This window comes from Bubalus bubalis, chromosome 5 (genome assembly GCF_019923935.1).
Source record: "Bubalus bubalis isolate 160015118507 breed Murrah chromosome 5, NDDB_SH_1, whole genome shotgun sequence".
Taxonomy (NCBI): Eukaryota; Metazoa; Chordata; class Mammalia; order Artiodactyla; family Bovidae; genus Bubalus; species Bubalus bubalis.
In genome coordinates, this window is record NC_059161.1 from 5,157,863 (window position 1) to 5,178,564 (window position 20,702).

Below are 20,702 nucleotides of genomic sequence, written 5' to 3' on the forward strand. Positions count from 1 at the left end.
GATCCCTGGAACCCCAAAACCAGGTGTAGAACAGGGTCTTGTCTGCCAGGAGGTCAGCATAGATCCCTGACCTGGCCTAATCCATGAAAAGATGGACACCAGCCCCAAGAGCCCCTGAGCCTCAGCCCACCCACTGTGTGTTAACCCCAACTCCAGGACACTGTCCCTGAAAGCAGGGTCCCTGGGACCTGGTCCTGCCCACCTTGAGCCTGGTACTGCTCACCAGCACTAATGCCAAGACCCACAGAGCCCCAGCCCACCAGCAAGCTGACACAACCTCCAAGATGCCTTGCGCCTCTCAGCCAGCCATGTCGGGATCTGACCCTACCCATCAACTGGTCAACACCAGCTATGGAACCCACCTGTGCCATGACCCCAGCCACCAGCAGGCTAACACCAGTTTGGGGGCCCCTAACTCTGCAGCTGCCACCCTGAGACCAGGTCCTATCCCCCCCCACCCCCAAACAAAAACACCCACACACGTCTCCACATCCAGCCACTTTGTGACCTGGTCCTACCTATCAAAGGGCTGGCTCCAGGACTGGGATTCCCCTGACCTTGCAGCAAATCATATGAAGATCCAGACCTACACACCAGTGACTAGCAGCCTCAACACAGAACAGAGCCTGGCAGTCATCCAGACCAGGAGCCCGGCATTCCTACAGTCATGCACACAGTAGTCAGACCACCACAGCAGAGGTGTTCGGACTGCCCAACCTACGATTTCTGCAGACAAGATATGGCTTGGCATTCAGTACCTTTCCTTTACAACTGATGATGTGTCTGCAAGCCGGTTTCATCTTCCCCACCAACTAGAATCTTCTTTATGTGGCACTTTTTTCAAGTTTGATTAAAAAAAAAGTGTTGTAGAATATAGATGTTCTTGCTTATGAGAATTCTATCAGCCTTTTAGAATGTTAGTTTATACAAACATGGACTTAAGTTTCAGTGAAATTTATTTTGGTATTCCTTTTAAAAAGTAGTTTGTGTGGACAGTGAGAGAAGGGGCAGGATGGTCAGGTTTCATTGAGGTCCCACTTTGATCAGAGACCATAATTATCCTGAAGTTACCATCTGGGCACGGATCTGGGTTTGTGCTTGAGTATGAGAGTTATTTTTAAATTTTGCAAGCAGGTAGAGAGTCCTTGCCCGACTTTTGCAAGTGTACAGAAGATGAATAGTTCTCTTGATACGTATAGAGACTGTTTCATCTTCTTTAAACTCATCTGGAAAATTGAAAAATTGGGGATTTTCTGAATGCAAATCTATCATATTCTATAATGGCATACTATATAATGCTTCTTGTAAAAGTATAGCATTGCAGGCCAATAATAATTGTACTGTAAGCCATCTGGAAAAAATCTTAGTCAAGATATGTTTACTTTGAAAATCCTCACAGAAATAAAGAATCCAGTATTTTGAATAAGAGAAGAAATTATTCAGATACATAAAGCAAATCAAATACATAAAACAAACAACACTTGTATAATTTAATTTTGGGCATGCTATTAACTTGATTTCTTTCTTGGTTCCAGGAAGCTCTGAATGATGTTATACATTTCTATCTAGAATGGATTTGTATAGCATTTCTAGTCCATTTTTCCCCTAATGTAAAATGAGAATGTATAGCTCAAATTGAGTAAATTTAATGTTATTAGTAAAATCCAACTCTATTTTTAATAACTGCATCCTTTTTGTTTGTTTGTTTTTTGCTTTTGTTTTGGGCAGTTGATGGAGGTGCATTCATATATTCAGATCAAAATACTGGAAATGTTGAAAACATTTTGCCAGTAGGTGGATTTCAGCACATAGTGTAAATGAAATGTAGGACAGAGTATCAGGAGAGGAATATGGAATTTAGAAAATGATAAAAAAGGAGAATAATATTTCACTTGTTTAGAGTTCTCTCTTGACTAGTCTGTCAATCTGAAGACCTAGATCCAAGAAGTAATTACAGTAAAGTTTCCTCAGGGATCAAAAATAGATCTATCTCCCTTCTCTTTTAGGTCCTTAATGTTATAGGAGAGGCCTCTGCATTCTTTTAGCACTTTAGGACTTTAAATATCATAATATTTTACATCATTTCTAGCAGATTCATAAGATTTCCAAGAGCACAGATAATTAAAAGGAAGAGGACTTCTTGAAGCAGGAATAATACTGTTCTAGGGAAGAACCCCCCACAGAAAAAGGCCAGAGGTAAAACATTCTAAAATCATAGCAATATAGTTTACTGTCAGGATACATTGGATAAACAGCCACTGCAGGAAGCTTTTAAGGGCATGTACAATCCATTAATCAGTGGATGAAGATTAAATCATGTTTACAGTAACATCCAAGAAACCGATTTTTTATGTAAGGTTATTCAAAGTAATAAAATTTGGTATTTAAAGGGTATCCATTTATTTATAAAATGTTCAATTCACTAACCTAGACAGCGTATTTAAAAGCAGAGACATTACTTTGCTGACAAAGGTCCTTATAGTCAAAGCTATGGTTTTTCCAGTGGTCATGTATGGATGTGAGAGGTGGACTATAAAGAAAGCTGAGCACCAGAGAATTGATGCTTTTGAACTGTGATGTTGGAGAAGACTCTTGAGAGTCCCTTGGACTGCAAGGAGATCAAACCAGTCAATCCTAAAGGAAATCAGTCCCGAATATTCATTGGAATGACTGATGCTGAAGCTGAAGCTCCAATATTTTGGCCACCTGATGCGAAGAGTGACTCATTAGAAATGATGCTGGGAAAGACTGAAGGCAGGAAGTAAAAGGGAGGACAGAGGATGAGATGGTTGGATGACATTACCAGCTCAGTGGACATCAGTTTGAGCAAGCTCTGGGATATGGTGAAGGGCAGGGAAGCCTAGCATGCTTCAGTCCATGGGGTCGCAAAGAGTTGGATGTGAGCGACTGAACAATTCACTAATACAAAACAAATAGAAGTTATATTTTTAAACACTTTAGTCCATATTTATTTTGACCTATGAAATTCACAATGTTTATTTGATATTACCTCTTACCCAGTGTGTACAGAGTGTAGTACAGAAAGAAGGCATATGATCTCTGCCCTCTAGGACATTGCCGTCTGAGAGGAAACTGAGCCTAAACTATGAAAGAGTAATCTGATCAGAGAGCCATATACCTTACAAGACTTGTTAGGGAGAGGTGAGTTTTGAAATGATGAATTTAGAAAGAAGAGGGAATGACACATACCTATAAATACATTTTAAAACCCAAAACATAGATGCTATCTTTTCAATTGTGTTGAATGAAAGTTCACCTTATTCCTCAACAAACCAAAAAAGCTCATAGATGGTTATTTAAAGTAAGCAAGACACATCCTTTGCTACTACTACCGCATGGGTAAAAGCATGGGCGTGTATGCGTGCTCAATTGTATCCAATTCTTTTCGACCCCATGGACTATAGCCTGCCAGGCTCCTCTGTCCATGGGATTTTGGATTGCCATTTCCTCTTCCAGGGGATCTTCCTAACTGAGGGATTGGACCCAGATCTCCTGCGTCTCCTGCATCCTCAGGCAATTCTTTACCACTTAGCCACCTGGGAAAGCATGAGACAGTCATTGAATCTATTCTGTAGTGCCTACCTGAGGCCAGGCCGCAGTCCCTGGCTGATGAAAGAGATAAAGTACTTCACTTGCATGTTCTTATTCTCTCTGTTCCTAGAGGCTTGTGGTGATCCACCAAGATTTAAAACTATGATGCTCCAAGGTGAGCTTAAACCCAATTATCGTCCTGGGGAATGTGTACAATATGAGTGTCGTCTAGGTTTCAAGCCCAAGCTTCCTGCTCTCCCCAGATCTGCTGTTTGTCAAGATAATAATACATGGTCATCTCTCCAGGATGCCTGTGTAGGTAAATAAACAAACAAAAATGTTTTATAGTGCTGGATATTTACACACATCTTAGTGTGCCTATATTTTTAGATATCTGTGCATTTGTTCAGGCTTTGAAAAATCCCCAGGGAATCTTTTTCTTGGTAATTGTTTACCTGGGTAAATATGAATCTTGTTTGGCCATATAATATGGAAAGAAAATAATAGTTAAATGAATAATAAGATTCCCATGAATTCGAACAAGCAATATAGACTTTTGAATTAGATTTAAATCTATTTTTGAAATTAGTATAAACCAACATATTTGAATATTTTCTTTTAGAAAAATCATGTCCTAATCTAGGAGATCCTGCAAATGGCCAAGTTAACTTCGTGAATGAAAGTGTTCTGTTTGGCTCACAGGCTCACTTTGCTTGCAATCCAGGGTAAGTAAGATGGTCATTACAGAAAGTAAGGTTCAGTATTACTAATTCCATTTTTGTTTTGCTCATCTTTTTAAACATTTCTATAAACTAGATTTCATTTTGTTTTCTGTGTGACAAGTTGTACTTGTAGCCAAACAATTATTGCACTATTTATGAAGACCTGAAAAATGTGTAATTAGAAAGAAGCTTAAATTTAAGTAAAGCAAAACTGTATATTTACTATGTGTGTGTTCAGTCGCTCAGTCGTTTCCAACTCTTTGAAACCCCATGGACTGCCAGGGTTCTGCCAGGCTCCTCTGTCCATGGAGCTTTCCAGGCAAGAATACCTGGGTGGGTTGCCACTTCCTACTCCAGGAGATCTTCCCAACGCAGGGATCGGATCTGCATCTTTTGTGTCTCCTGCGTTGACAGGGGAATTCTTTAACACTAGCATTACCTGGGAAGCCCATATAACTTACTATATGTAATAACAAACCTATTGTATAAATTAGAAATGTAGTAATCATGGTAACTTTAGTCTTGACAATAATTTAAAATTGCCAATTCTTAGAGTTGAAATGGGGCTTATGGAACTAGGAAGTAGAACTGTCAACCAAAGATACTCTTATTTTGAGATAATCTGTAGTTTTAAGGATCTAAATTGATTTGCTTAGCCTGGAGGATAATGTTGATCATAATCTCTTAATTGGAAAACCTTATTTTTGACACTGCTACAAAGGAGTGAAACATCTCAAAAAGAGGTACTGAGCATTTAATAATAGCTTTTTTTCCCCCTGTAGGGCTCCTTTAATATTACATATTGGAGATACTGGGCATTTATTTTAAAAATATGATTTTAGAATTAAAATGTAATACACTGGAATGCAGCAGGTTTTCTTAATATTAAGCATCTTTGCCTTTGTTCATCTTAGAGGAAAAATTTTCAGGTTGTCACCACCGAGTATGATACTGTGCTGTGTGTTTCTCGTGTGTGGTACTGATTAGCCTGAAGGAGTTTCCATCTGTTCCTAGATTGTTGAATATTTTTTATCATGAAAAATGTAGAATTTTATCAAATGATTCTTCTTCATCAGTTGAGATGATCATGTGGGTTTTTCCTCTTCCTTCTGCTGATGTGATATATTGCATTGATTGATCTTCATGTTGAACCATCCTCGCATTCCAGGAATAATTTCTTCCTGGTCATGGTTTTTAATCCTTTCTATATGCTGATGAACTGTTTGCTAGTATCACATTGAGGATTTTTACATGAGTATTTATAAGAAATACTGTTCTGTAGCTTGGTTACTTGTAATGTCTTAGTCTAGCTTTGGTGTCATTACACTGGTATCAAAATAAATTCAGAAGACTGCCTTCCTCTTCAATTTTAAGCTAAGAATTGGTATTACTTCTCTTTTAAATGTTTGGCAGAACGGTGAAGACATCAGCTCCAGTACTTTTTTCATTATTGGGAAATTTTTGATTACTGATTCAATCTCCTCACTCGTCGTAACCAATTCAGATTTTGTATTTTTTAATGAAGTCTTGTAGAGTTTGTGTTTACATGAATTTGTCTTTTACATCTAGGCTGCCCATTTGTTGTCATAAAATTATTCATAGAGGTATCACAATATTTTTGAATTCTGTAGAACTAAGGGAAATATCACCATTTTCATTTCTGATTTAGGTAATTTGATCTTCCTTTTTGTCTTAGTCCATCTAGCTAAGGGTATATCCGTTTTCTTCCTCTCTTGGAAAACCAACTTTTGGATTCATTCGATATTCTCTACTAATTTTCCTTCTGCTCTAATCTTTATTGTTTACTTCTTTCTGCTAGTTTTGTGTGTATATCTTTGTTCACTAGTCCCTTAAGTTGTAACATTAGGTTGATTATTTTAGAGCTCTCTTCTTACTTTTAATTAAAGACTATGCTATGCTATGCTAAGTCACTTCAGTCGTGTCTGACTCTGTGCGACCCCATCGACGGCAGCCTACCAGGCTCCCCTGTCCCTGGGATTCTCCAGGCAAGAACACTGGAGTGGGTTGCCATTTCCTTCTCCAATGCATGAAAGTGAAAAGTGAAAGTGAAGTCGCTCAGTCGTGTCCGACTCTTAGCGACCCCATGGATTGCAGCCTACCAGGCTCCTCCGTCCATAGGATTTTTCAAGCAAGAGTACTGGAGTGGGGTGCCATTGCCTTCTCTGAATTAAAGACTAGTTTACCTACAAACTAAATTAGTCCAGGTGCATCAGATAGGGATTTGATATTTCTATACATTTCAAAGTGATTAACATGATAAGTCTAGATACAATTTATCACCATACAAGGTTATTACACTTTATTGACTATTTTCCCCATTATATCCTTGTAACATCTCTTTTGTAACTAGAAATTTGTATCTCTTAATATCACTCATTTAATTAATTTCTCCCTCCACCACTTCCCAGGGCAAACACTGTTTTGTTTTTTGTAACTGGAGTCTTTTCATACTGTTCATGGGGGGAGGCCTGGCATGCTGCAGTCCGTGGGGTCACAAAGAGTCGGACACAACTGAGCGACTGAATGGAACTGAACTGAAGGTGGAGTCTGTTTCTGTTTTTTTGTTTCTTCATTTGCTTTGTATTTAAATTGCAATTATAAATGATATCATGCAATATTCTATTTTTCTGTCTGACTTGTCTCACTTAGCATAATATTCTATAGGCCAATCCACATTGTCACTAATGACAAGATTTCCCAGCCTTTATGACTGACTTATAGTCCATTTTGTGTGTGTGGGTGTTCTTAATCCAGTTAGTCTATTGAAGGGTCTTTAAATGAATATAATCATTTTATATTAGTTCAGGTCAGTTCACTCTCTCAGTCATGTCCTACTCCTTTCAACCCCATGGACCTCAGCACACCAGGCCTCCCTGTCCATCATCAGCTCCCAGAGTTTACTCAAACTCATGTCCATTGAGTTGGTGATGCCATCCAACCATCTCATCCTCTGTCGTCCCCTTCTCCTCCTGCCTTCAATCCTTCCCAGCATCAGGGTCTTTTCAAATGAGTTAATTCTTTGCATTAGGTGGCCAAAGTATTAGAGTTTCAGCTTCAGCCTCAGTCCTTCCAATGAATATTCAAGACTGATTTCCTTTAGGATGGACTAGTTGGATCTCCTTGCTGTCCAAGAGACTCTCCAGAGTCTTCTCCAACACCACAGTTCAAAAGCACCAATTCTTCAGCACTCAGCTTTCTTTATAGTCCAACTCTCACTGGAAAAACCACAGCTTTGACTAGATGGAACTTTCTTTGCAAAGTAATATCTCTGCTTTTTAATATGCTGTCTAGGTTGGTTATAACTTTTCTTCCAAGGAGCAAGCATCTTTTCATTTCATGGCTGCAGTCACCATCTGCAGTGATTTAGGAGCCCCTCAAAATAAAGTCTGCCACTGTTTCTACTGTTTCCCCATCTATTTCCCATGAAGTGATGGGACAAGATGCCATGATCTTTGTTTTCTGAATGTCAAGTTTTAAGCCAACCTTTTCACTTTCCTCTTTCACTTTCATCAAGAGGCTCTTTAGTTCTTCTTCACTTTCTGCCATAAGGGTGGTGTCATCTGTATATCTGAGGTTATTGATATTTCTCTTGGGAGCCTGTGCTTCATATTAGTTAGCCTACTAAAATGAATATAATCATTTTAACAGTGTTAACTCTTCTAATCAATGAGCATGATATATCTTTCCATATTTTTCTGTCATCTTCAATTTCTCTCATTGTACTTTACAGTACTCCAAGTAAAGTAGAGGTCTTTTAGAAACACAACAGATTTCTGAATACTAATTTTTTATCCTTCAACTTTACTGAATTTATTCAGTTCTGTTCAGTCACTCAGGCATTTCCAACTCTTTGCGACCCCATGGACTACAGCACGGCAGAGTTCCCTGTCCATCATCAACTCCCGAGCTTGCTCAAACTCATGTCCATTGAGTCAGTGATGCCATCCAACCATCTCATCCTCTGTCATCCCCTTCTCCTGCCTTCAATCTTTCCCAGCATCGGGATCTTTTCCAGTGAGTCAGTTTTTCACATCAGGTGACCAAAGTATTGGCGCATCAGCTTCATCACCAGTCCTTCCAATGAATATTTAGGGTTTATTTCCTTTAGGATTGACTATTTTGATCTCCTTGCTCTCCAAGGGACTCTCAAGAGTCTTCTCCAGCATCACAGTTTAAAGGTATCAAATCTTCAGCACTCAGACTTTTTTTATTGTCTGGCTCTCACATCCATACATGACTACTGGAAAAACTGTAGCTTTGACTAGATGGACCTTTGTTGGCAAAGTACTGTCTCTGCTTTTTAATACACTGTCTAGGTTTGTCATTGCATTTCTTCCATGGGGCAAACATCTTTTAATTTCATGGTTGCAGTCACTGTCCACAGTGATTTTGGAGCCCAAGAGAATAAAGTCTGTCGCTCTTTGCACTATTTCTCCATCTATTTGCCATGAAGTGATGGAACCAGATGCCATGAACTTCAGTTTTTGAATGTTGAGTTTTAAGCCAGGTTTTTCACTCTTCTCTTTCACCTTCATCAAGAGGATCTTTAATTCCTCTTCACTTTCTACCATAAGGGAGGTGTCATCTGTGTACCTGAGGTTGTTGATATTTCTCCCGGCAATCTTGATTCCAGCTTGTGCTTTATCCATCCTGGAATTTCACAGGAGGTACTCTGCATATAAGTTAAGTAATATATTATCTTAAATATTACCTATATTATACTGAGGTATTTTCCCTTTATGGGGAATGTCCCAGGTGGTTCAGTGGTAAAGAATCTGCCTCAATGCAGGAGCCATAGGAGATGAAGGCTCAGTCCCTGGGCTGGGAAGATACACTGGAGAAGGAAATGACAACCCACTCCAGTATTCTTGCCTAGAGAAGCCCATGGACAGGTGAGCCTGGCTGGCCATAGTCCATACAGTCACAAAGAGTGGGACACACCTGGGCATGCATGCAATGCTTTCTTCCTTCCTTCTATTTCCATGTTGTTAAGAGTTTTTATCATAGATGGATCTGGAATCTGTTAAAAGCTTTTTGCATCTGTGAGATAATCTATGATTTTTATTCTTCCGTGTGTTATTATAGTGTATCACATTGACTGATTTGTGACTTTGAACCATCCATGCAGCCCTGGTAGGGCTTTCCTGGTAGCTCAACTATTAAGGAATCCACCTGCAATGCAGGAGACCCCAGCTGGATTCCTGGGTGGAGAAGATCCCCTGGAGGAGGGCATGTTAATACACTCCAGTATTCTTGCCTGGAGAATCCCCATGGACAGAGGAACCTATAGGGTGACAGTCCATGGGGTCACAAAGAGTCAGACATGACAGAGCGACTAAGCACAGCACATGCACCCCTCAGATAAATCCCACTTAATCATGGTGTATGAGCCTTTTAAAGTATTTTTTAATTTATTTGCTAATATTTTACTAAGCATTTTTGTATCTAAGTTCATCAAGGATATTGGTCTGTAATTTTATTTTGCTGTAATTTTCTTTTGGTGTCTTTGTCTGGCTTAAGTATTAGAGTGATTCCAGCCTTTTATAATGCATTTCAAAGCGTTTCTTTCATTTAAATTTTTTGAAATAGTTTGAGAAGGATAGGTGTTCTCTTTCAATCAATAAGGCATAGTTAGTTTGCAGTATTCTATTAGTTTCAGGGGTTCAGTTCAGTTCAGTCACTCAGTCGTATCCAACTCTTTGCAACCCCATGAGTCACAGCACACGGGCCTCCCTCCCACCAACTCCCAGAGTTCACTTAAATTCAGGTCCATCGAGTCGGTGATGCCATCCAGCCATCTCATCCTCTGTCGTACCCTTCTCCTTCTGCCCCCAATCCCTCCCAGCATCAGAGTCTTTTCCAATGAGTCAACTCTTCGCATGAGGTGGCCAAAATACTGGAGTTTCAGCTTTAGCATCATTCCTTCCAAAGAAATCCCAGGACTGATCTCCTTTAGAATGGGACTGGTTGGATCTCCTGTACAATAAAGCAATTCAAAACTTTAATAGATTAGACTTGATTTATCATTATTATAAAATATTGGCCATATTACCTGGGTTATATAATATATTGTTAGTTTGAGAAGGATAAGTGTCAACTCTTCTCACAGTGTTTGATAGAAGTCACCTTATGTGACTTTTGTTTGTTGAGAGTTTTTTTGTTAGTGACTTAATTTCATTACTAATAATTAATTAGTTAATATTTTCTCTTTCTTCCTGGTAGAGTCTTGGGAGATTGTGCGTTTCAAGGAATTTGTGCATTTCTTCTTAGCTGTTCATTTTATTGCCATATAGTTGTTCATGGTAACCTTTTATGATCCTCTTTGTTTCTTTAGTGTTGGTTGTAAGTTTTACATTTTGATTTCTGATGTTACTGATTTAGACCCTCTTTTTTTTTTTTTAATTGATGAGTCAGGCTAAATGCTTTAGCATTTTTTTTAATGTTTTCCAAGTACCAGGTCTTTTTATCTTTCATCTTTTTTTTATATATTTTCTATTTCATTTATTTCTGCCTTGATCTCTAAGATATTTTTTTCCTTCTACTAACTTTTGATTTTGTTTGTTCTTCATTTCCTACTTCCTTGAGGTGTAAGTTAGGTTGTTTAATTGAGATTTTTCTTGTTTCCTAAGGTAAGCTTCTATTGCTATAAAGTTTCCTCCTGGAACTGCTTTTGCTGCATCTCATAGACTTTAAGTCATTGTATTTTTGTTTTCATTTGTCTCCAGTTTTTTAAAAAATTGTTCTTTGGTTACATGAGCGGTCCGTTCATTGTTTAGCAGCATAATGTTGAGCCTCCTTAGTGTTTATAGCTGATTTCTGGTCTCATGTCTTTGTTGTCAGAAAGAATGCTTGATATGATTTCAATTTTCTTTACCAAAGCTTGTTTTGTGGCCTAGAATATGACCTACCCTGGAGGAAGTTCCATGTGTCTTTGAAAAGAATCTATATTCTTTTGGTTTTGGATCTATGTTCCATACATATTTATTAAGTTCATCTGATATAATGCATCATTTAAAGCCAATGCTTCCTTATTGATTTTCTGTCTGTATGTCCTTTGATGTATGTGTGTTGTTAAAGTCCTATTTGATTGTTGTGTTGCTGTCAATTTCTCCCTTTATATCTGTTATATTTCCCTTATGTATTTAGCGGATTGTCTATTATATACATATGTATTTACAATTGCTGTATCTCCTTCTTGGACTGATCCCTTGATCATTATGTATGGTTCTACTTTGTCTCTTCTGCAGTCTTTGTTTTAACCCTATTTGGTCTGAGATAAGTATTTGGGTTATAACTTTCTTTTGTTTTCCATTTACATAGAATACATTTTTTTATTCCTCCATTTTCAGACTTTGTGCCTTTATATCTGAAGTGAGTCTTTTTGGTGCAGCATATCATTAGATCTTGTTTTTTACCCCTTTACCCACTCCATGTCTTTTGACCATTGTTTCTTTTACATTTAAAATAATAATTGGTAGGTATCCATGTTTTGTCATTTTCTTAATCATTTACTTAATCATTAATCATTAATGATTTTCTTAATCATTTGTTACTGCAGTTCTCATTCATTCTTCTTTTGCTATCTTTCTTTGTGATTTGATGAGTATCTTTAATGTTGAGTTTGGATTTGTTTCTTTTGTGTGTGTGTGTGTATGTATGTATTATAGATTTTTGGTTTGTGATTACCATGAGATTTTTATATAAAACTTCATGATTGCTTAACATTGCTGATTTCTTAAGTTCAAATACATTCCAACTACACTTATTTTTACTCCTCTCCTCTCATGTTTAATGTTTTTGACATCATATTTTATAGTTCATTGTTTTGTGCATCCCTTACCACCTTCTTATTTTATATGTGTGTGTGTGTGTGTGTGTATGATTTGACTACTTTTGTCTTTTAACCTTCCTACTAGTTTTATAAATGGTTTATCTACTACCTTTCCTGTATGTTTCCCTTTACAAATAAGATAATTCCTTCCCAATCTTCATATTTTTTAGCTGTGGCCTTTTCTTTTTTACTTAAAAAAAATCCTTTTAACATTTTTTTGTGAAGCCCATTTAGTGGTGCTGAATTCTTTTAGTTTTGCTTGTCTGTAACATTCTTTCAAATCTAAATGATATCTTTGCCAGGTACAGGATTTTTATATATAGATTTTTAGCTTTCATCCTTTTAACCTTATCATGCTACTGCCTTTTGATCTTTAAAGTTTCTTCTGAAAATGCTTATAATCATATGGGAGTTTGTTATATGCAGCCAGCTGCTTTTCTTTTGCTGCTTTTAAGATCTCTCTATTTAATTTCTGCCAGTTTGATTGCAATGCATCTTGGTGTGGGTGTCTTTGGGTTCACTGTGTTTGGGACTCTGCTTTATGGACCTAGAAATCTATTTCCTTTCCTATGTTAGGGAAATTTTCAGTTATCTGTTCTTTAAATTCTCTGCTTCTTTCTCTCCCTCTTCTTCTTCTGGGGCCCCATGATGCAAATTATTTAATATGTTTGATATTGTCTCAGAGAGCTCTTAAACCATCTGCATTTTTTTTTCAATTTTTTTCTAATCAGCTTTAGTGATTTCCACTATTCCGTCTTCTAGTTGCTGATCCATTGTTCTGAATCATGTAATCTACTGTTGAATCCTTCTGGTGTCATTTTATTACAACTATTATATTCTTCAGCTCTGTTCAGGTTTTTAAAATATTTCATCATTTATTAAATTTCTTACTATATTCATACATTCTACTTCTGACTTTTTTGAACTTTCTTATAATCATTACCTTGAACTTTTTATAAGGTATATTGCTTGTCTCCACTCCAGGTAGTTCTTCTTCTGGGCTACTTCCTTTCCTTAAAGGCTATTTTTCTTGCCTTATTTTACCTAATTCTCTGTGTTTTCTTTTAGCTTTTTTGTTCCTAATTTCCAGCATTACTTTTTTTCTTTTGTGTCTAGTTGATTTTTATAGTGAAATGAATAGTTTCTGCATTATTTCCTTTTTTGTACATTCTATAGCTATTTTGTTTATGGTTACCATTGGGACTACATTTAACTTCCTACAGTTATAGAATTCCAAGTTGAATTAATGCCAAATTAACTACAAAAACTGTACTAGCAAACCACCTGTAATCCAATGCTAACTTTTAAAATTGCCTATGAATTTACTTTTAGTGAGATCTTTATTTTTCCACAACAATTTGAGTTTCTGTCTAGTGTCCTATTATTTCACCTTGCAAGACTCCTTTAAGTGTTTCTTACAGTTGAGGTCTCAGTCAGTTCAGTCACTCAGCTGTGTCCAACTCTTTGCAACCCATGGACTACAGCATGCCAGACGTCCCTGTCCATCACCAACTCCCAGAGCTTACTCAAACTCATGTCCATAGAGTTGGTGATCCGATTCAACCATCTCATCCTTTGTCATCCCCTTCTCCTACCCTTCTGCCTTCAATCGTTCCCAGCATCAGGGTCTTTTCCAATGAGCCAGTGACTCATCAGGTGGCCAAAGTATTGGAGTTTCAGCTTCAGCATCAGTCCTTCCAATGAATATTCAGGACTGATTTCCTTTAGGATTGACTAGTTGGATCTCCTTGCAGTCCAAGGGACTCTCAAGAGTCCTCTCCAACAACATAGTTCAAAATCATCAATTCTTCGGCACTCAGCCATCTTTATAGTCCAACTCTCACATTCACACATGGCTGTGGAAAAACCATAGCTTTGACTATACAGACCTTTGTTGGCAAAGTAATGTCTCTGCTTTTGAATATGCTATCTAGGTTGGTCATAACTTTCCTTTCAAGGAGCAAGCGTCTTTTAATTTCATGGCTGCAGTCACTATCTGTAGTGATTTTGGAGCCCCAAAAGATAAAGTCTTTCACTGTTTCCATTGTTTCCCCATCTATTTGCCATGAGGTGATGGGACCACATGCCATGATCTTAGTTTTCTGAATGATGAGTTTTAAGTTTTTTCACTTTCCTCTTTCAATTCATCAAGAGGCTCTTTAGTCCTTCTTTGCTTTCTGCCATAAGGGTGGTGTCATGTGCATAACTGAGGTTATTGCTATTTCTCTCCACAATCTTGATTCCAGCTTGTGCTTCATCCAGCCCAGCATTTCTCATGAAGTCCTCTGCATATAAGTTAAATAAGCAGGGTGACAATATACAGCCTTGACATACTCCTTTCCTGATTTGGAACCAGTCCATTGTTCCATCTCCAGTTCTAACTGTTGCTTCTTTGACCTGCATACAGATTTCTCAGGAGGCAGGTCAGGTGGTCTGGTATTCCCATATATTTAAGAATTTTCCACAGTTTGTTATGATCCACACAGTCAAAGGCTTTGCCATAGTCAATAAAGCAGAAGTAGATGTTTTTCTGGAACTCTCTAGCTTTATCATGATACAACAGATGTTGGCAATTTGATCTCTGGTTCCTCTGCCTTTTCTAAATCCAACTTGAACATCTGGAAGTTTATAGTTCACGTACTGTTGAGGTCTGAATTGGAGAATTTTGAGCATAACTTTACTAGCATGTGAGATGAGTGCAATTGTTCAGTAATCTGAGCATTCTTTGGCATTGCCTTTCTTTGGGATTGAAGTGAAAACTGACCTTTTCCAGTCCTGGGCCACTGCTGAGTTTTCCAGATTTGCTGGCATATTGAGTGCAGCAGTTTCACAGCATCATCTTTTAGGATTTGAAATAGCTCAACTGGAATTCCATCACCTCCACTAGCTTTGTTTGTAGTGATGCTTCTTAAGGCCCACCTAACTTTGCATTCCAGGATGTCTGGCTCTACATAAGTGATCACACCATCATGGTTATCTAAGTCATGAAGATCTTTTTTGTATAGTTCTTCTGTGTATTCTTGCCATCTCTTCTTAATATCTTTGCCTCTATTAGGTCCATACCATTTCTGTCCTTTATTTTGCCCATCTTTGCATGAAATGTTCCCTTGGTATCTCTAATTTTCTTGAAGAGATCTCTAGTCTTTCCCATTCTGTTGTTTTCCTCTATTTCTTTGCATTGATCACTGAGGAAGCCTTTCTTATCTCTCCTTCCTATTCTTTGGAACTCTGTATTCAGATGGGTATATCTTTCCTTTTCTCCTTTGCCTTTTGCATTTTTTCTTTTCTCAGCTACCTGTAAGGCCTCCACAGGCAATCATTTTGCTTTTTTGCATTTCTTTTTCTTGGATATGCTCTTGATCCCTGCCACCTGTACAATGTCATGAACCTCCATCCAGAGTTTTCAGGCACTCTGTCTATCAGATCCCTTGAATTTATACATCACTTCCACTGTATAATCATAAGGGATTTGATTTAGGTCATACCTGAATGGCCTAGTGGTTTTCCCTACTTTCTTCAAATTAAGTCTGATCAGAGCCATAGTCAGCTCCCAGTCTTGTTTTTGCTGACTGTATAGAGCTTCTCCATCTTTGGCTGCAAAGAATATAATCAATCTGATTTTGGTATTGACTATCTGGTGATGTCCACGTGTAGAGTCTTCTCTTGTGTTGTAGGAGGAGGGTGTTTGCCATGACCAGTGCTTTCTCTTGGCAAAACTCTGTTAGCCTTTGACCTGCTTTGTTTTGTACTTAAGGCCAAATTTTCCTGTTACTCCAGGTATCTCTTGACTTCCTGCTTTTACATTCCAGTCGCCTGTAATGAAAAGGACATCTTTTTTGGATGTTAGTTCTAGAAGGTCTTGTAGGTCTTCATAGAACCATTCAACTTCAGCTTCTTCAGCATTAGTGGTTGGGGCATAGACTTGGATTACCATAATATTGAATGGTTTGCCTTGGAAATGAACAGAGATCATTCTGTCATTTCTGAGATTGCATCCATGTACTGCATTTTGGACTCGTTTGTTTACTATAATGGCTACTCCATTTCTTCTAAGGGATTCTTGCCCACAGTAGTAGATATAATGATCATCTAAGTTAAATTCACCCATCCAGTCCATTTTAGTTCACTGATTCCTGAAATGTTGATGTTCACTCTTGCCATCTCCTGTTTGACCACTTCCACTTTGCCTTGATTCATGGACCTAACATTCCAGATTCTTATGCAATATTGCTCTTTACAGCATTGGACTTTATTTCCATCACTGGTCACATCCACAACTGAGTGTTGTTTTTGCTTTGGCTCCATCTCTTCATTCTTTCTGGAGTTATTTCTCCACTGCTCTCCAGTAGCATATGGGGCACCTACTGGCCTGGGGAGTTAATCTTTCAGTGTCCTCTCTTTTTGCCTTTTCACACTGTTCATGGGGTTCTCAAGGCAAGAATAATGAAGTGGTTTGCCATTTCCTTCTTCAGTGGACCATGTTTTGTCATAACTCTCCATCATGACCCATCCGTCTTGGGTGGCCCTACATGGCATGGCTGATAGTTTCACTGAATTAGACAAGGCTGTGGTCCATGTGATCAGATTGGTTAGTTTTCTGTGATTGTGGTTTTCATCTGTCTCCCCTCTGATGGAGAAGGATAAGAGGCTTATGGAAGCTTCCTGCTGGGAGAGACTGACTGTGGGGGAAACTGGGTCTTGTTCTGATGGGCGGGGCCATGCTCAGTAAACCTTTTAATCCAATTTTCTGTTGATGGGTGGGGCTGTGTTCCCTCCCTGTTGTTTGACCTGAGGCCAAACTGTGGTGGAGGTAACAAGGATAATGGCCACCTCCTTCCAAAGGTCCCATGCACGCACTGCTACACTCAGTGCCCCCAGCCCTGCAGCAGGCCACGGCTGACCCACACTTCTGCTGGAGACTCCTGGACACTCATGGGCAAGTCTGGGTCAGTCTCTCGTGGGGTCACTGCTCCTTTCTCCTGGGTCTTGTGTGCATAAGCTTTTGTTTGTGCCCTTCAAGAGCCTGTTTCCCCAGTCCTATGTAAGTTCTGGAGGCTCTATGGTGGGGTTGATAGTGACCTCCTCCTAGAAGGCTTATGCTATACCCAGGTCTACTGCACCCAGAGCCCCTACCCCTGCAGCAGGCCATTGCTAACCCATACCTCCATAGGAGATACTCAAACATAGTTCTGGCTCAGTTTCTGTGAGGTCTCTGGGTCCTGGTGTACACAAGGTTTGTTTGAGCCCTCTGAGCATCTCTGGCAGGTGTGGGGTTTGATTCTAAACGCATTTTCAACCCTCCTATTGTCTTACTTAGGTTTCTCCTTTGCCCTTGGATGGGGGGTATCTTTTTTTGGTGGGATCCAACATTCTCCTGTAGATGGTTGTTCAGCAGTGAGTTGTAGTTTTGGAGGTCTCAGAGAAGAGGAGTGCACAACCTTCTACTGTGCCATCTTGGAGTCAAATATAAATCACACTTCTAGTTTTCATTCCAATCCCAAAGAAAGGCAATGCCAAAGAATGCTCAAACTACCTCACAATTGCACTCATCTCACACGCTAGTAAAGTAATGCTCAAAATTCTCCAAGCCAGGCCTCATGAACCGTGAACTTCCAGATGTTCAAGCTGGTTTTAGAAAAGGCAGAAGAACCAGAGATCAAATTGCCAACATCTGCTGGATCATTGAAAAAGCAAGAGAGTTCCAAAAAGACATCTACTTCTGCTTTATTGACTATGCCAAAGCCTTTGACTGTGTGGATCACAATAAACTGTGGAAAATTCTGAAAGAGATGGGAATACCAGACCACTCTTGAGAAACCTGTATGTAGGTCAGGAAGCAACAGTTAGAACTGGACATGGAACAACAGACTGGTTCCAAATAGGAAAAGGAGTACATCAAGGCTGTGTATTGTCACCCTGCTTATTTAACTTCTATGCAGAGTACATCATGAGAAACGCTGGGCTAGAGGAAGCACAAGCTGGAATCAAGATTTCCAGGAGAAATATCAATAACCTCAGATATGCAGATGATACCACCCTTATGGCAGAAAGTGAAGAAGAACTAAAGAACCTCTTGATGAAAGTGAAAGAGGAGAGTGAAAAAGTTGGCTTAAAGCTCAACATTCAGAAAACTAAGATCACGGCATCTGGTCCCATCACTTCATGGCAAATAGATGAGGAAACAGTGGAAACAGTGGCTGACTTTATTTTTCTGGGCTCCAAAATCACTGCAGATGGTGATTGCAGTCATGAAATTAAAAGACGTTTACTCCTTGGAAGTAAAGCTATGACCAACCTAGGCAGCATATTAAAAAGCAGAGACATTACTTTGCTAACAAAGGTCCATCTAGTCAAGGCTATGGTTTTTCCAGTGGTTATGTAAGGATGTGAGAGTTGGACTATAAAGAAGGCTGAGCGCCGAAGAATTGATACTTTTGAACTGTGGTGTTGGAGAAGACTCTTGAGAGTCCCTTGGACTGCAAGGAGATCCAACCAGTCCATCCTAAAGGAGATCAGTCCTGGGTGTTCATTGGAAGGACTGATGTTGAAGCTGAAACTCCAATACTTTGGCCACCTCATGGGAACAGTTGACTCAATGGAAAAGACCCTGATGCTGGGAAAGACTTAGGGCAGGAGGAGAAGGGGATGACAGAGGATGAGATGGTTGGATGGCATCACTAACTCAATGGACATGGGTCTGGGTGGACTCCGGGTGTTGGTGATGGACAGACAGGGAGGCCTGGTGTGCTGCGGTTCATGGGGTTGCAAAGAATCAGACACGAATGAGCGACTGAACTGAACTGAAGAGCATGAGAATGAGTGTTCATTACATTGGTTGTCATGTTCAACAGCTATAACCCAAAATATTCTTAAGAGGTCAGAAATTCTCTGAGATATGTCCAGGTTCTCTGTTCCAAAGCACAGCCAGCCCCCACACACACCTCATTTCCCCAGAAGTTTGTGCATGTCCAGGAGTCTCCAGTGAAGGTGTGAGTCAACAGTGGCCTAGTGGTCATGGTCTCTCTCTGTTTTTATTCCTGGAAAGGTCCTAATTTCTCCATAACTTTCAAAGAACAGTTTTTTTCTGGATAGAGGATTTTTGTTTGATAGTTGTTTTTTGTTTGTTTGTTTGTTTTCCTTTTAGCACTTTGAGTATGTATTCTCACTGTCTTGGGGTTCTGAGTTCCTAATGAGGAATTTCATAATCTCATTTAGAATCCTCTCTATGTGATTATTCTATCTCTTTCTTACAACTTTCAATATTCTCTCTTTGTCTTTGTCTTTTGAAAGCATGAGTATTATGGGTTTCTTTGAGTTCATCTTAGGGTGCATTGAGATTTTGTCATGTTTATATTCACATCTTTAATCAAATTTGGATAGTTTTCTGCTGTTATTTTTCAAATGTTCTCTCTCTGCTCTCTTCTCTACATTGTCTCTTTCTGAGAGTCCTACATTGTATATGTTGGTAAATCTGTTGGTGTTCCACAGTTCCAAAGATTTTTTAGGCTCTGTTCATTTTTCTTTAGTCTTTTCTCTTTCTGTTCCTCAGAGACACTAATTTCCATTATCCTGTATTCAAGTTCTCTGATCCTTTCTTCTTTTTAGTCAAATGTGCCTCCCATGGATTTTTAAAGTCCATTATTGTACTTTTCAACTCCAGACGTTCCTTGAGGTTTCTTTCTAGTTCTTCTGCCTTCTGTTTGAGATTTCCATGTTTCACACATATTCTCTTGACTTCATGATTTCTTCCTTTAGTTCTTTAAACATCTTTAAGCCAGTCATTTTGTTTTTGTTTTTCAAATATTACTGAGGGCCTACCTATGGGGGTTCGGAGAAGGCAATGGCACCCCACTCCAGTACTCTTGCCTGGAAAATCCCATGGATGGAGGAGCCCGGTAGGCTGCAGTCCATGGGGTCGCTAAGAGTCAGACATGACTGAGCGACTTCACCTTCACTTTTCACATTCATGCATTGGAGAAGGAAATGGCAACCCACTCCAGTTTTCTTGCCTGGAGAACCCCAGGGACAGGGGAGCCTGGTGGGCTGCCATCTATGGGGTCGCACAGAGTCGGACATGACTGAAGCGACTTAGCAGCAGCAGCAGCACCCATGGGGGTTAGGCATGAGGCCTCTGTGAAGTCAAAGCAGGCACCAGTGGAAAGGCATTATTTGACCTCCTTCTGGAGGCAGTTTGTTGGTACGGCCACATTTGTTCTTGTGGCAGGTGGCAGCATGAAGACTTAGGTGAGCATACACTTGTGGGAGATCATTTGCAGCAGTATATTTTGGGGCAACCTTGCAGAAGGAAGTTCTCAATGATGCCACCCCACAGGCAAAGCACCAAATGCAAGGTGGATTATTTTTTTTTTAATTGTTGATTAATGGCTCTGTGCTGAATATCAGCCTGATGTACAAACTGAGACATATTTCCGGTCTTTCCTGAGCCATGCCCTAGGCACACACTGTCACCTTGTCATTTTCCTGCATGTGCAGTTGCTTGTGAAGGTCCTAGTATTCAGTGTCTGGCCCCTATAAGGGGAAAAACTAAAAAGGAAGTGGGGAACAAAGGGCACTTG

General features: G+C 39.3%; 1 protein-coding gene across 1 annotated transcript in view; it reads left to right on the forward strand.

Moving 5' to 3' along the window:
* Window positions 1-284: 284 nt before the first annotated feature.
* The window catches only part of LOC102399908 (membrane cofactor protein), a 37,519-nt gene continuing 17,101 nt past the window's right edge, over window positions 285-20,702 (forward strand). The window contains exons 1-3 of the mRNA XM_044942562.2: window positions 285-441; window positions 3,683-3,871; window positions 4,175-4,277. Coding sequence (XP_044798497.2) covers window positions 285-441; window positions 3,683-3,871; window positions 4,175-4,277 — 449 coding nt within the window. The remainder of the gene's footprint in view (window positions 442-3,682; window positions 3,872-4,174; window positions 4,278-20,702) is intronic.